This window comes from Odocoileus virginianus, chromosome 14, assembly GCF_023699985.2.
Source record: "Odocoileus virginianus isolate 20LAN1187 ecotype Illinois chromosome 14, Ovbor_1.2, whole genome shotgun sequence".
NCBI classification, from domain to species: domain Eukaryota; kingdom Metazoa; phylum Chordata; class Mammalia; order Artiodactyla; family Cervidae; genus Odocoileus; species Odocoileus virginianus.
Window position 1 is genome coordinate 36,587,231 of NC_069687.1, and position 17,702 is coordinate 36,604,932.

The 17,702-nt window shown below is 39.4% G+C and overlaps 1 protein-coding gene across 1 annotated transcript in view; it reads right to left on the reverse strand.

Annotated features, from left to right (window-relative positions):
• OXCT1 (3-oxoacid CoA-transferase 1) overlaps positions 1-17,702 on the reverse strand; it is a 162,356-nt gene that overhangs the window by 134,309 nt on the left and 10,345 nt on the right. The window contains exons 3-4 of the mRNA XM_070476631.1: positions 16,124-16,214; positions 1,217-1,352 (exon numbers count right to left, since the gene is read on the reverse strand). Coding sequence (XP_070332732.1) covers positions 1,217-1,352; positions 16,124-16,214 — 227 coding nt within the window. The remainder of the gene's footprint in view (positions 1-1,216; positions 1,353-16,123; positions 16,215-17,702) is intronic.

The window sequence follows — 17,702 nt, forward strand, 5'->3', positions numbered from 1 at the left end:
GATGTCATCTGCATATCTGAGGTTATTGATATTTCTCCCGGCAATCTTGATTCCAGCTTGTACTTCAACCAGCCCAGCATTTCTCATGATGTAATCTGCATATAAGTTAAATAAGCAGGGTGACAATGTACAGCCTTGACATACTCCTTTTCCTATTTGGAACCAGTCTGTCGTTCCATGTCCAGTTCTAACTGTTGCTTCTTGACCTGCATACAGATTTCTCAAGAGGCAGGTCAGGTGATCTGACATTCCTATCTCTTGAAGAATTTTCCAGTTTAATGTGATCCACACAGTCAACGGCTTTGGCATAGTCAATAAAGCAGAAGTAGATGTTTTTTTGGAACTCACTTGCTTTTTTGATGATCTAGCGAATGTTGGCAATTTGATCTCTGGTTCCTCTGCCTTTTTGAAAACCAGCTTGAACATCTGAAAGTTCATGGTTCACGTATTGTTGAAGCCTGGCCTTGAGAATTTTGAGCATTACTTTGCTCGCGTGTGAGATAAGTGCATCATATTCAGACTAGATAACTGCTTGACTGACCAGTAGTGAGAATAGGCTTAGATATTAATGATGGTGAGTTTAATATTGTCCCAACCTGAAAACAAGGATCTACTTGAACTGGGGCCTTCAACTATATTGGATTGGCCAAAAAGGTTCCTCAATGACAAACTCTTCAATCAGATAGGACAGGAAAAGGTGGATAAAGTGAGTGGAAATTTGCTAGATTAACTGCAGTCATTGCTTCCTTTCAGTTCCCTGCAAACCTGGGGTCTGACCCCAGCATTTAGTCTGTGATGCAGACAGTTTTACTCCCCTCCATGGGCTTCAGTTTCCTGATACATCTCAGCAAGACCAGATTCTGCACAAATTTCTAATTCTATGATTAGTAGGAGTTAACTTTTAGGACCATCTTCAAACATTTCAGTGAGTGCTTTTGCATGCTGCAGTGAAATAAACATTTCAGTGCCAAATTTAACATTTTATCCTGAAGCCTGGATACTTTCCACTAGAAATACCTTCTTTTACAGTGCATAGCAACAAAACATTATTCCTCTAGCAGTCAAGAGGTGCGACTTATAAACAAGTTTTCTTGGTTTGGCAAAAGAGCATTCTATCTTACTTCTCTTACACAATGAAATTTCTAGAAGGAAGAAGGTAAACTTCAAAATAAGTTAGTATTATTTAAAAAAAATTTTTTTTCTTTTTTTTTTTTACCTGGGGTGTCAGCTCTACTTCTAATTCACCAGATAAATACTGTCGTTCAAATTCTGCATTTTCTCCCACATAGGAAGAGACCATGCGTTTTATCTGCTTGGATCGAAGTAAAAGGCCCAAACCAAAGTTGTCGACCCTAGAAAGAAAATGCAAGCAGCTTACAATCAAAGGGACATCCGATGGAACACTAATATCCTCACATTCAAAAACTTGAGATTTTATATGACAAATCACTGACATTACTCCTAACAACTTCCTTTTCTCCCTCCTTCAACTTCACATCCTCATCTTCTCATACCAACGAGCAGTCATTCTCACTCACCTAATTCTTTCCTAATTCTCGTAATGTGTCATTTCCACGTCTATAACCTCTCCCAGGCAGTCCAGACACAGTGAACACTTTAAAGCAGTGCAGGTAAGTACTGGTCAACTTTCTGATAGACCTGTTTCATAGTCCAAGTCTTCCAACACTGAATCTAATAACTTTTCCCACTCACCATGGGTGTAAGGAAATAGCTGCATAGGAGAGTTCCCTGATGGTCCAGTGGTTAGGACTCAGCACTTTCACTATGGCGGCCAGGGTTCAATCCCCAGTTGGGGCACTAAGATCCCACAAGCCATGAAGTGCGGCCAAATATATATATATATATATATTTGCAGATTTTATTCTTACTTGAAGAAACTTGGCTGCCTATGTGCTCAGTCAAATCCGACTCTTTTGTGACCCCATGGACTGTAGCCCTCCAGGTTCCTCTGTCCATGATCTTCCAGGCAAGAATACCAGAGTGGGTTGCCATTCCCTTCTCTAGGGACTCTTCCTGATCCAGGGATCGAACCCACGTCTCCTGTGTCTCCTGCACTGGCAGGTGGATTTTCTAGTACTGAGCCACCTGGGAAACCCTTCCAAAGAAAACTAAAGCCTAAATAACAAGTATTTTCAGGAATGCGGTTTTGAAATGTGGGGAGAATTCCCTGAAGATTAATAATAAACTTGTCCACTAGAAGGCTCCAAATCACTAAAGAGCCTCTCCAAACACTGATTATGCACAAAGCATTACACTTTTTGTTTATTCCCTTCTCTTCAATGGCAATCCACTCCAGTATTCTTGCCGGGGAAATCCCAAGGACAGAGGGGCTGGGTGGACTACAGTTCATCGGGTTGCAAGAGTCGGACATGACTGAGCACACACAAATACATACAGACACTAAACAATTTCCCTGTTCTTAGGGTAAACAATTCTATTCCCCTCATTTCAACTCTACCTACAGCCTTCTCCACCTCACCTGATGGCGACCCATCTTATAGATCTTCAGAACAAAACTCAGGGAGTGATTCCTGACACACACGTTCCACGTCAGCTCTACTGGAAAATCCTGACTCTGCTTTCAGTATCCACCCAGAATCTGAGCATCTCTCACTCCCTCTGGAGCTGGCACCATATCTTGCCCAGATACCACAGTAACCTTCCCTGCTTCTACTCCCACCCACTAGGATCTACTCACAAAATGACAGCCCAAACTACAATATGTGAGATCATGTCACTGTTCTGCTTGAAACCCTGCAGTTGTACCCATTTATTTAGAGTAAAAGTAAAGGTCTCTCTCTCAAGTGGCCCCCTGGGATGGGCTGAAATGCCTTTTCACCTCTGACTCACTCCTCCCATTTTTCTTTTTGCTCACTTCCTGCCTCTGCTGGCCTCCTTACAATCCCTCCAATACACCAGGCATTCTGCATGGGGGCCCTTACACTGGCCTTTCCATCTCTCTCGGGAACTCTTTCCTCATATAGGCTTCTACATAAACATTTCTTGACATCTGTTAAATGAGTTTATTGCTTGATTTCACTTCCCCCTCCTCACTGGCTCTTTAGTAATAAAAATGAAAATCATCAAGTCTTCAAGCTGGATATTTGCTATGTGTCCCTCCAGATCCATTCTTCAACCTCCAGTCTGCCCTACGCCTAGGGTGGCTGCCCTGTGTAGACTCAATCGTGGGGTCCCCTGCCCTCTGGCTTCTGATTGAGTCCATCCACTTCCGACTGGGTCCAGCCAATCACAGGCACCACCAGGAGGATCAGAGGAGTGAGGCGAGGATGGCGTCTGTTCTGTTCCCTTGGCTCTCTCCCTGGCAGGCTGCAGCACCCTGGACAGCCCTCTCCACAAGACTTTCTTCTGGGCTCTAACAGCCCCGGTCCCCTCACCCCGTCAGGGCCAGGGCTGGTGGGAACAGCTCTCCACTGTTACTAAGTCTAAGGTTCTTCAGTACCCGTGTGTGCCTTCCCTCCGCCCTGACTCTTCCTTTAAAAAGAGTCTCTGGTAAATCCTCTCAATTATCTAATATAACAATACCATTGATATCTTCTAGAGCCCTGTCCAAATAAAGTTATTTTAATAGCAAAATAATCCATGAATGTGGATATAATCCATTTGCTTTGTAGTTTTAAAAATCTGAAACTCCCTCCAAGTATAGAGGTCCTTACCGTAAAACAGAATACAGTTTTGGCCATTCACTGACTTGGGAATTTTTCCAACCACACTTTCATTGATCTCTATGTAGTCTTCCAATCCATTACACATTTGAACTTATCTCTGTTTGGAGATAAGCTCTCTGTATTTGTTGATCTTGGCTCTGGACACCATGTGTATTTAGCTGTTGGTTTATTTCTGGATTGGCAAGCTGGCATAGCAACCAAGCAGAGCATAAGATACTCAGCTCAGGTTACCACCTGACCAGGTGCAAATTTAGTGTTTATGCCTCAAAAAATGCTATTAGATAGCTTATCATAAGAGTGTCTTTCCTAGTTTCCCTGGTGGTCCAGCGGTTAAGAATTCGCCTTGCAATGCAAGCGATGCCGGTTTGATCTCTGGTCCAGGAAGATACCCCCATGCCATAGAGTTACCAAGCCTATGAGCCACAACCACTGAGCCAATGCGCTAGAGCCTGAGAGCCACAGCTACTGAAGCCAATGTACAGAAACTGTTGCAGCCTGCATGCCTACCGTGGCCTGCGTGCTCTGCAATAAGGGAAGGCACCGCAATTAGAAGCCCACACACCACAAAGAAGAGCAGCACCCACTCGCTGCAACTAGAGAAAGCCCTCGCGCAGCAATGAAGGACCCACCACAGCCAAAAGACTAATAATAATAAAATAAATAAATCAATCTTTAAAAAGTGTCTTTCCTGCCATATACTTTCCAGTTCACAGATTCAGTAAACATGTACCCCTTATCTACTGCGTATCAGACACTAATGATAAAAAAGTGAAAAGGGCAAGGCCCTCACACAATATAAGAAAAAAGACATACATAATCTTTTGCTAATGAAAAATCTACTATATTCCTAATAGAGAAACATACATACTAAAGCATCTTGAAGCTCTCTGGTATTAAAGATAATCTGAATGAACTTTCAAAGATATTATCTTACTTAGTGCCTTTAGTAGCCAATATTTTTCTAGCATACCTAAAGAGAGATCTGACCTTTCTCCTACAGCACCACAAACTCATGTTAAAACATTTTAATGATTAAAAGAAGTCTAAGGCCAAGAATTCATTAGAGAGGTATACTAATGTAAAGCAAATGTATATTTCATGGAAGACATCAACGTACTGCAAATATTTTTCACTTTCTGAATCTGAAATTTCATTTTCTGAAATCTCACTGACAATTCTAAAATAAACTGTCAAAATAAAACTAATAATGAAATTACAACCAATGATGCAATCAACAAGGGGTTAATTTCCAAACAATACAAATAGCTGATACAACCCAATGTCAAAAAACCCAAACAATCTCATCAAAAAATGGGCAGAAAACCTAAATAAACATTTCTCAAAAAAAGACAAACAGCCAACAGGCACATGAAAAGATGCTTAATATCACTAATTCTTAGAGACATGCAAATCAAAATTATCAGGAGGTATCACCTCACACTAGTCAGAATAGCCATCATCAAAAAGTCTACAAATAATAAATGCTGGAGAGGATGTGGAGAAAAGGGAACCCTCCTACACTGTTGGTGGGAATGTAAATTGGTGCAGCCACTATGGAAAACTGTGTGGAAGTTCCTTAAAAAACTAAAAATAGTTATCATATGATCCAGCAACACCACTCCTGGGGATATATCTGAAGAAAACTCTTAATTTGAAGAGATACATGCACCTCAACGTTCACAGCAGCATTATTTACAACAGCCAAGACATGGAAGCAACCTAAGTATCCATCAACAGATTAATGGATAAAGAAGACATAGTGTATATTTGTGTATACATAATGGAATATTACTCAGCCATAAAAAGAATGAAATATTGCCATTTGCAGAAACATTGATGGACGTAAAGATTTTCATAATGAGTGAAGTAACTCAGAAAAATAGAAAATTATATATCACTTATATGTGGAATCTAAAAAATAATACAAATAGGGAAGGGACAGGGTGACAAATTAGGAGTATGGGATTAAGAAATATACACTATCATATATAAAACAGTGTGTATTTCTTAATCCCATGCTCAACAACAAGGGTTTACTATACACCACAGGGAATTATATTCAATATCTTATAATAACCTATAGTGGAAAAGAATCTGAAAAAAGATGAATATGGATATACATATATATATGTTTATATAAATATATAGCTGCCAGGCTCCTCTGTCCACGGAATTTTCCAGGCAAGAAAACTGGAGTGGGTAGCCATTCCCTTCTCCAGGGGATCTTCCTGACTTAGGGATTGAATCCAGGTCTCCTGAATTAAGGGCAGATTATATTAACCATGAGCCACCAGGGATGCCCATATACAGAATAAACAACAAAGTTTTAATGTACACCTCAGGGAACTATATTCAATATCTGATAATAATTTACAAGGGAAAAGAATCTGACAAAATATATATAGATATACATATATATATACACACATACATATGTGTAACTGAATCACTTCACTGGACACCTGTAAGTAATAATATAAATCAACTATAATTCAATTTTAAAAAATGAAGTTGCAACTACTTACCAAACTCTATTTCTCTTCCTTACTCTCAATTTAAATACATTCATCTCAATTATAGCCACAATTCCCTTGTGGCTCAGCTGGTAAAGAATCTGCCTGCAATGCAGGAGACCTGGGTTCAATCCCTGGATTGGGAAATCCCCTGGAGAAGGGAAAGGCTCCCCACTCCAGTATTCTGGCCTGGAGAATTCCATGGACTGTATAGTCCATAGGGTGGCAAAGAGTCAGACACAACTAAGGGACTTTCACTTTCACTTCTACCAGTGGCCTAATAGTTCAGTTGGTAAAGAATCTGCCTGCAATGCAGGAGACCTAGGTTTGATCCCTGGGTCGGGAAGAGAAGGAAATGGCAATCCACTCCAGTATTCCTGCCTGGAGGATCCCATGGACAGAGGAGCCTGGCAGGCTACAGGTCCATGGGGTTGCAAGAGTCGGACATGACTTAGCATCTAAACGACCAATAATAAAAGCTTATATTTTTATATTTACTGTAATAATATCAAGGGTACCAAAACAAAAGAAAATGTAGTGCAAATGGTCCCCAAGTAAAAATGGTTCGACTTAATTTTTCAACTTTATGGTTGTGTGAAAGTCATATCCATTCAGCAGAAACCATGCTTCAAGTTGTAATCCTTCTCCAGACTAGCGATCTGCAGTATGACATCCTTGTGACACGGGGCAGAGGCAGCCACAGTTCCGTCAGCCACACAATCATGAGAGTAAACAACCAATACTCTTACAACCATTCTGGACCCATAGGACCATTCTGTTTCTCACCCTCAGCACAGTATTCAGTAAATTACATGAGGTAATCAACACTGTATTACGAAATAAACTTTGTGGTAGATGATTTTGCCCAACTGTAGGCCAATGTAAATCTCATCACGTTGAAGTTAAGCTACAAAACTCAGTAGGTTAGGTGTACTAATATATTGATGACTTAGAATATTTTCACTTTAGAATGGGTTTATTTGGATTTAATCCCACTATAAATAGAGGAAGAACTGTATTTGGATATAAGGTTAACTTATGACATAGTGAGGGGCTTCCCAGGTGGTACTAGTGGTAAAAATCCTGCCTGCCTATGCAGGAGACATAAGAGACACGGATTTGTTCCCTGGGTTGGGAAGATCCCCTGGAGGAGGGCATGACAGACCACTCTAGTATTTTTGCCTGGAAAATTGCCATGTACCAAAGAGTCTAGCAGGCTATATTCCATAGGGTCACAAAGAGTCGGAAACAACTGAAGTCACTTACCAGGCACACATACATGACACAGTTATATGAGACAAGTGAAATCTTGAAGTGGCTGAGCAGGAAGTCCAAGTGCACATTCCAGGAAGTGGTTCAGTTCAGTCGCTCAGCTGTGTCCGACTCTGCGACCCCATGGACTGTGGCACGCCAGGCCTCCCTGTCCATCACCGATTCCCGGAGCTTGCTCAAACTCATGTCCATTGAGTCTGTGATGCCATTGAACCATCTCATCCTCTGTCATCCCCTCTCCTCCCGAATCAGGGTCTTTCCAAATGAGTAGTTCTTTGCGTCAATCTTTCCCAGCATCAGTCTTTTCCAATGAGTCAGTTCTTCGCATCAGGTGGCCAAAGGATTGGAGTTTCACCTCCACCATGAGTCCTTCCAATAAATATTCAGGATTGAGTTCCACCAGGATGGACTGGTTGGATCTCCTTGCAGTCCAAGAGACTCACAAGAGTCTTCTCCAATGACACTGTTCAAAAGCATCAATTCTTCAGTGCTCAGCTTTCATTTTTATCTTTAAACTAATTTACTTATCCTAATTGGAGGCTAATTACTTTAAAATATTGTAGTGGTTTTTGCTGGAGAAGGCAATGGCAACCCACTCCAGTACTCTTGCCTTGAAAATTCCATGGATGGAGGAGTCTGGTAGGCTGCAGTCCATGGGGTCACTAGAAGTCAGACACAACTAAGCGACTGCACTTTCACTTTTCAGCGACTTAGCAGCAGCAGCAGCAGCAGCAGCAGAGGTTTTTGCCATACATTGACATGAATCATCCACCGGTGTACACGTGTTCCCCATCCTGAACCCCCCTCCCACCTCCCTCACCACTCCACCCCTCAGGGTCATCCCAGTGCACCAGCCCTGAGCACCCTGTCTCATGCATCAAAGCTGGACTGGCGATCTATTTCACATATGATAATATACATGTTTCAATGCTATTCTCTCAAATCAGCTTTCCTTATAGTCCAACTCTCATATCCATACATGACTACTGGAAAAATCATAGCTTTGAAAAGATGGACCTTTGTTGACAAAGTAATGTCTCTGCTTTTTAATATGCTGTCTAGGTTGGTCATAACTTTCCTTCCAAGGAGTAAGCATCTTTTAATTCCATGGCTTCAGTCACCATCTGAAGTTATTTTGGAGCCCCCCAAAAATAAAGTCTGACACTGTTTCCACTGTTTCCCCATCTATTTGCCATGAAGTGATGGGACCAGATGCCATGATCTTAGTTTTCTGAATGTTGAGTTTTAAGCCAACTTTTCACTCTCCTCTTTCACTTTCATCAAGAGGCTCTTTAGTTCTTTTTCACTTTCTGCTGTAAGGGTGGTGTTGTCTGCATATATGAGATTATTGATATTTCTCCCAGCAATCTGGATTCCAGCCTGTGCTTCCTCCAGCCCAGCGTTTCTCATAATGCATTCTGCAAATAAGTTAAATAAACAGGGTGACAATATACAGTTTTGTATACTCCTTTTCCCATCTGGAACCAGTCTGTTGTTCCATGTCCATTTCTAACAGTTGCTTCCTGATCTGCATACAGATTTTTCAAGAGGAAGGTCAGGTGGTCTGATATTCCCATCTCTTTCAGAATTTTGCAGTTTGTTGTGATATACACAGTCAACGGCTTTGGCATAGTCAATAAAGCAGAAATAGATGTTTTTCTGGAACTCTCTTGCTTTTTCGATGATTCAGTGGATGTTGGTGATTTGATCTCTGGTTCTTCTGCCTTTTCCAAAACCAGCTTGAACATCTGGAAGTTCACGGTTCACATACTGTTGAAGCCTGGCTTGGAGAATTTTGAGCATTACTTTACTATCGTGTGAGATGAGTGCGGTTGTGTGGTAGTTGGAGCATTCTTTGGCATTGCCTTTCTTTGGGATTGTAATGAAAACGGACCTTTTCCAGTCCTGTGGCCACTGCTGAGTTTTCCAAATTTGGTGGCATATTGAGTGCAGCACTTTCACAGCATCATCTTTTAGGATTTGAAATAACACAACTGGAATTTCATCACCTCCACTAGCTTTGTTCATAGTGACGCTTCCTAAGGCCCACTTGACCGCATTCCAGGATGTCTGGCTCTAGGTGAACGATCATACCATCATGATTATCTGGGTCATGAAGATCTTTTTTGTACAGTAGCACAAGGTTTGTTTGAGCCCTCTGAGCGTCTCTGGTGGGAAAGGAGGAAGTGGCTAGCCCTTCCCAAACCAAATAACCTAACCTTGGGGGAAATGTTTATGATCAGCCAAGGCAGCCGAGATTTCCCCTTCAAGCCCTTTAGAGTCTCAGAGCTGGAGCTATCTTGACAAAGAAGATGGCCCAGCAAAGGGGCCATTCGCCTTTATCTCTGGGTTCAAAACCACTGGGGCAAAACCAGAAATTTTATTTAGAGTGAAAAACTGCTCCTGGACCCCCAGAGAATTCCTATACCTGAGTGGTACAGAACAACAGGCATACCTCACCAGACCACAACAAAAAAGCAAACACTGCAATAAAGCAAGTCCTGAAAATTTTTTTGTTTTCCACTGCATATAAATGTTTATACTATACTGTAATCTGTTAAGTGTGCAATAGTATTTATTGTGCCTAAAAATAATGTCAATGCCTTACTTGAAAAATACTTTGTAACAACATTGCAAAGCAACTATACTCCAATAAAAAGTAATTAAAAAAATGAAAGCCAGTGATTCAAAAAAATACTGCATTATTAAAATATGCTAACGATCATCTGACCCTTCAGGAATTCATAATTTTTTTGCAATAATAACATCAAAGATCACTGACATGTATACCTATGTCTGATTCATGTTGATGTTTGACAGAAAACAACAAAATTCTGTAAAGCAATTATCCTTCAGTTAAAAAATAAATTAAAAAAAAAATCACAGATTACCATAACAAATATAATAATAATGAAAAAGTTTGAAATACTACAAAAATTATCAAAAAGTGACAGAGACATGAAGTGAGCAAATTCTATTGGAAAAATGGAGCCAAATACACTTGTTTAATGCAGGGCTGCCCTGAACCTTCAATTTGTAAAAAGTGCAATGTCTGTGGAATGCAATAAAACAAGATATACACAAGTATATACAAGCAACAGCATTGTAATCTCATGTACAGGTACATAAACGCATCTCCCCTCAACCAAGGATACATGTCAAGACAGTACCAACCCTACAGATGCTATGTACAATCCCCTGGAGAAGGGAATGGCAATACACTCCAGTGTTCTTACCTAGAAAATCCCATGGACAGAGGAGCCTGGTGGACTGCAGTCCACAGGGTCACAAAAGAGTCAGATACAACTTAGCAACTAAACAACAACAATACACAGGTGTCTTCTTTTCTTATACATGCATATCTATGATAAAGTTTCATTTATAAATTAGGCACAGTAAGATATTAACAACAATAACTAATTATAAAGTAGAACAATCATAACAGCATATTGTAATAAAAGCTATGTGAATGTGATCTCTTCAAAATATGTTACTATACAAATTTAATACCTTTTTCAGCTTAACTGGACACTCATCATGCACTATGGCTGTAACTTGCAATTTGAGATGCAGCAAGAAAACTAGTACAAATTTCTTTTTCCTTCTTCACAATTTCAGGCTGAAGACTCGTTCTCACCATACATCTTAGCAATCTCAGCATACGATCGTTTTCTTTCCTTATTAAATCGAGAATATTCACCTTTTCACTTTAAAGAAGCACTTCATGGCTTCTCTTTGGCATGTCTGAATTACCAGCATCACTACTCTTGCGTCTGGGGGCCATTATTAAGTAAAATAAGCGTTCCTTGAACACAGTCACTGTGATCTGGCAACACTGATGACCATGGATCTGATAATGGCGTAACTAAGAGACTAACTGGTGGACACGCTGGACAAAAGGATGATTCTTGTCCAGGGCAGGACAGAGCAGGAGGGCGTGAGATTTCATCATGCTACTCAAAATAGCCTGTAATTGAAAACTCATGAATTATTTCTGGAATTTTCCATTTAATATTTCCAGACCAAGGTTGATGCCATGTATCTCAAACCATGTAAAGCAAAACCAAGGGAAAAGGGGGGACTGTTGTACATATGCTGTACATACTACCAGCATTTATTAGTCTTCTACATGAAGTGGGGCTGCCCTTGGAGTTGTCTAAATCCCCACCTTCAAGAACCGTAATCTAAAACAACCTTGTCCTGAGGAAATGAAAATGACTAATATAGCACACCTAGTCTTCCCTTGACTCTGTGACTTAATTACCTGAAATAAAGCTTACTGTGAAACATTTGCTCATCCAAATTCGTGTAATTTGTAATTCGTATGTTAAAGTCTTCCAAAAACCAGAGGAACATCTGTGATTTTCCCACTTTTCTAATCAACCCATATCAAAGCATTGATTCTTCTCAGTGATCCTAAGGGAGGGTTTGTCTTATCAACATTTAATAGTCAATACTCAGAGCAAAGTAAGTGCTACCTCAGGCCAACAGGTCTTAGTGGTCATTAAAAGCAAACAAACAAACAAAAAAAAAAAATAGACAATTAGGAGTCCTGAGCTTTGGAAGACTTCTAATTCAGGCAGAACTTATAAAGATGGAAGTTTTTCCTAAAGGAGAAAATAGTCATTATTTCCTTATATTAAAAAATGAAGTAGAACTGATTTCCAATGTTGCATTAGTTTCAAAGTATAGAGCCAAGTGATTTGGTTATATATTCATACACATTCTTTTTCAGTCTCTTTCATTACAGGGTATTACAAGATATTGAATATAGTTCCCTGTGCTATACAGTCAGTCCTTGCTGCTTATCTATTTTACAAATATATACAGTTGTGAGTATCTGTTAAACCCAAACTCGTAATTTATCCCCCCCGCCCATCTCCTTTCCCCTTTGGTAACCAAAAGTTTGTTTTCTATGTCTGTGAGTCTATTTCTCTTTTAGAAATAAGTTCTTTTATAAGTTCTTTTTTTTAGATTGAACATATTGGTGATAACCATTACTTCTAATGCCATGTTCTCTCCCTTTACCCCAAAATTCACACTATGTTTGGTTCTCATATAAAGACATACTAAGTTGTCCTCCTCATTTATCTGATTCAAATTATCAAAACAAAGTCCTCATCCCTATAAACCTTAAATGCCTCTAATTAAGTTACTCAACAGCAAAAGAAAAAAAAGATAATCAACTGCCAATCAAGGTGTACAGAGTGCCTTCTTTGAGTTCGATGAAGTAGGTTATCGGTACTTACTCTGCACGAAGAATTTACATTAATCTGTACTACTGCCAATGAAGCAGATGTAAGAGACCCGGGTCTGATCCCTGGGTTGCTAAGATCTCCTGGAGAAGGGAATGGCAACCTACTCCAGTATTCTTGCCTGGATAAACTCCAGTATTCTTGCCTGGAGAATCCCATGAACAGAGGAACCTGGCGGGCTACAGTCCATGGGGTCACAAAGAGTCAGACATGACTGAAGCATCTTAGCATACATGCATACACTCCTTAGAAGCACTGACCTATCAGGAAAATTCAACCAAGTATAGATAATCAAAAGTACTTTTAATAAACATTAAGTAAGTTCAAAGGGCACAGGATGTGTTTCAGAAATAACAAGTGACCATGAACAAGTTACTTCCCTATTTACAGAGGGTTTCGCCTATTAAATGAAGGAACTGGAACACATGGTCACTGTAATCCCATCCAGTTTCAAGTCTCAATGACTCTGAGACCATAGGCTAAGCATAAATAGTAGGAAACACAAAACTACTCTAGGGATTTCCCTGCGGTCCAGTGGTTAAGAATCCCCACTTCCACTGCAGGGGGCATGGGACTGACCTTTGGTTGGGGAACTAAGATCCTGTATGCTCCATGGTGCAGCTAAAAATTAAAAAAAAAAAAAAGAAGAAGAAGAAAATAGAAAACTACTCTAAGTAAAAGGACTGGCCTGTAATATACATCAGAGATAATAAATATATATCAGTACACAGAGACAGGCTAACCATCTCCACAGGAATTCAGAAAGGGACAAGATCAATGAAGGCTAGAGCAGTTCTCTAACTGGATATGGCTTCTGTAAGATGGGAAAAGATGTGGATACCCAGAGAAGTGGACAGGCTCCCAAGCAAAAATAATAGCATAAGTAAAGTCAGAAAAGAAAAAAATGAGCAAGAAACAACAGATAAAACTGGACATGGAACAATGGACTGGTTCCAAATTGGGAAAGGAATACAACAAGGCTGCATACTGTCACCCTACTTATTTAACTTATATGCAGAGCACATCATGCACTGTGCTGGACTGGATGAAGCACAAGCTGGAATCAAGATTGTCAGGAGAAATATCAACAACCTCAGATATGTAGATGGTACCACTCTAACAGCAGAAAGCGGAGAGTATCTAAAGAGTCTCTTGATGAAGGTGAAACAGGAGAGTGAAAAAGCAGGCTTAAGACTGAACATTCAAAAAATGAAGATCATGGCATCTGGTCCTATCACTTCATGGTGAATAGATGAAGAAAAAATGCAGTAACAGACTTTATTTTCTTGGGTTCCAAAATCACTGCAGACAGTGACTGCACCCATGAAATTAAAAGATGCTTTCTCCTTGGAAGAAAAGCTACTACAAACCTAGACAGTGTACTAAAAAGCAGAGACATTACTTTGCCAACAAAGGTCTGTATAGTCAAAGCTCTGGTTTTTCCAGTAGTCATGTACAGATGGGAGAGTTGGACCACAAAGAAAGCTGAGCACCGAAGAATTGATGCTTTCAAACTGTGGTGTTGGAAAAGACTCTTGAGAGCATCTTGGACAGCAAGGAGACGACACCAGTCAATCCTAAAGGAAATCAACCCTGAATATTCATTGGAAGGACTAATGCTGAAGTTGGAACTCCAATACTCTGGCCACCAGATGTGACGAGCCAACTCACTGGAAAAGACCCTGATGCTAGAAAAGATCGAGGGCAGGAGAAGGAAGAAACAGAAGTTGAGAAGGCTGGATGGCATCACTGACTCAATGGACATGACTTTGAACAAATTCTGTGAGACAGTGAAGGACGGGGAAGCCTGGCTTGCTGCAGTCCATGAAGTTGTAAAGAGTCAGACATGGTTTAGTGACTAAACAACAACAACGACGCAGATCAGTTTTGTTGCCTAAATAATCTGTGCTATTTCTTCTAAATTGCATTTATGGTAATATACTAAACTGCCAAATTAGTTAATTTCTTTAATTTTTAAGATCTTTGAAGTCTTTCACTGTTAGAAGAGCTGATAATTTACCACTGTGAATTAAAATGGCCTTTCCCTTAATAACTAAATATATCTTAATATGCAGGCCATTCATCATTAAGGTTTTATGGGTCATTGCTGACCATTCTGATATGCAAGCCTACTGTCTTAATGCTGGCTGCATACCCTCCTCTTTCTACCAAGACCAGCAACATTTTTAATGAGTGATTATATTCTTCACGTATCTTCTACGGTAAGGGCATAACCAAAATAAAAGAAACATTTCAAATGGATGTCCATCTGCCTTTGTAAATAAAGATCTACAATAAGGTGCAACATAAAATCTCTAAGTTTTAAAATTGGGAAGCTTGAGACATTTACAGCCATGGAACATTACCAGTCATCTAAAAGAATCAACCTGAATCATTCTAATGAAGGATATGAAAGTTGGAACCCATATATGCCACAGATGTGAAGCCAATCACTGAAAAGACCTGATGCTAAAACAGATCGAGGGCAGGAGAAAGAAATGAATTAGAACTGATAACCTATAATGGAATGATTGAAAAACTCTAGTGAGACGAAGGACATGGGAACTGCTTGTGAGTCATGAGTGTAAGAGTAGGGTTTAGTGTCAACAAAGACAGCATTGAAAACATGTGTATTTTTATCATATGGTAAAACAAACCCAGTCAAAGATTTGAGGTCTCATGAGAAAGTGTATTCACTGGTTAAAATGGTCAAAACTCAAAATTCGTAGAGGCAGTCGATAGGTTGGATGGGATGCTGAACATGTAATGCCTATGCTAATTGGCCATTTCTGTTAAACAAAACACTTTTAATGATTAAATAATTAGTCTAAAGGGGTCTTTGCTGGTGGATCAGTGGTAAAGAATCTGCCTGCCAATGCAGGAGACATGGGTTCAATCCCTGATCCAGGAAGATCCCATACACCTTGGAGGAACTAAGCCTGTGCTTGTCAACTACTGAGCCTGTGCCCTAGAGTCCAGGAGCCACAACTACTGAAGCCCAAAACTAGAGAGTAGCCCCACCTCGCCACAACTACAGAAAAGCCAGTCAAAAAAAAAAAGAAAAGCCAGTGCTCCAATAAAGACCCAGCACAGCCAAAAATAAATAAATAAATAAATAAACTTTAAAATGAAGGGCTCAGTTTGAACATTTTTCTTTTCTTGTGGCATCTTGTTTCCCCGACAAGCAAGCAAACCTGTGCCCCCTGAAGTGGCACCATGGGGTCTTAATCATTGGAATGATAAAACTATCTTCTGATCCTTAAGCTTACTGCTCCTATCAATGAAGAAATATTTCACTTCACTGGTAGACTTCATTTCAATATTATGAAGGATTATCATTTCTTTCAAGTCAGTTGTTTTAGAAACACACACTTACCCAGCATTGTTGCTGACTGCAGTTAGTCCTTTTACTCCAGTCTTCAGCAAAGCTCCTATAAGATTCTCTGGAATTCCACATAACCCAAAACCTATAATGGGCCAAGAAGATACATAATTATGTAGAGGGTAATTTTCTTCCAAGGAAATGTATCTGTTACTCTTTAAAAAAAAGAAAAATATATCAGCACATTATTAGACCTACTATGCAAATACACAGATATATCTCGGCAACTTAAGAAGTGGTCATAGACAGTAGAAAGATCAATGGTTGCCAGGAATTTGAGGGGTGGGGGGAGGCGAATACACAGGTACAGAAGTTTTCATGAGCAGTGAAATACTTTGTATGACATTATAATGATATATATATAAGTCATTATACTTTGGTCCAAACCCATAGAACGTGCAACATTATTTACTTCATTACAATGAACCCTAAGGTGAACCATGGATTTTGGTGATTATGATATGTCAATGCAATTCATCCTTGGTTAAAAAAAAAACAAGTACCACTCTGCTGATAATGGCTATGCATGCACATGGGGAATTTCTGTACCTTCCTGTCAATTTTGTTATAAACCTAAAACTGCTTTGAGAAAAAAGTTTCCAAAAAACAAAATTAACACTCAGGATAGACATTTTTGGAAAAACTTTTGTTTCACTTATATATGTATACATATTACATACATGTGTGTTTGTTGGATTGTGATGTAAAATGTGTTTTTAGATCAAAAAAGTTTGCAAGTTACTTTACTAAAGTTCTACTGGCAAAACAAAGCACAAATAAATTTCAAAAAAAAATGAAACAAAATAAATGGTCATATAGCTATCTCCAAATGTTTTACATCATTATATAGCAGCAGACATCACTGCCAAGTCCTTGATTCATTAAGTATAAAGCCAAGTGCAATGTGTCAATACAGCCAGATACACATTGTTCTTCTTGCACTTAACTACATATTTATTTTCCCACTTTAAAATTGAACCTTAAAAAATAAAATAAAATAAAATAAAATTGAACCTTTACAGAGTTACTTTTTCAAGCATGTTTGTTTTACATTCCTGAGTAGATTCTGCAGATCTAGAAGCCTAAGCCAATGACTTTCATTTCTTTAACACAACTCCTCAAACGGTACTGGGTCTAAAATTCAATGACTGCTGAGTTGAACGAATGAATGAATGAATGAAGAGCAGCCTTAAAAATCATCCTTGATTTTTATGACCAAGGCCTAGAAATCCAAAGAAACGTGTAAGAATCAGGCAACAAGTTTAATGAGTGTGAGATGGGGTGCTAAAAGACATTCTAAACAAAAAGAAGCAAGAGAACTTAAACTCACTAACAGATAGATGTGGATGTGCTCTCTAGCTTCCAAAATGAGGAGGAACAAAAGGAATGGCCAGTGTGGGCTGCTGAGATCAATGCAAACTTTTCTTTTTTTAATGCCAACGTCTTAAGTTAAGCAGAATTCCCAAGTATCTAGGGATTTTTCAAAGTTACTAATAAGATATCCCCGTTTAAGGTGTCAGCTTTTCAAATAAAAGGAAAAGAAATATAAAAGGTCAAATATAAAGTGCTAAAC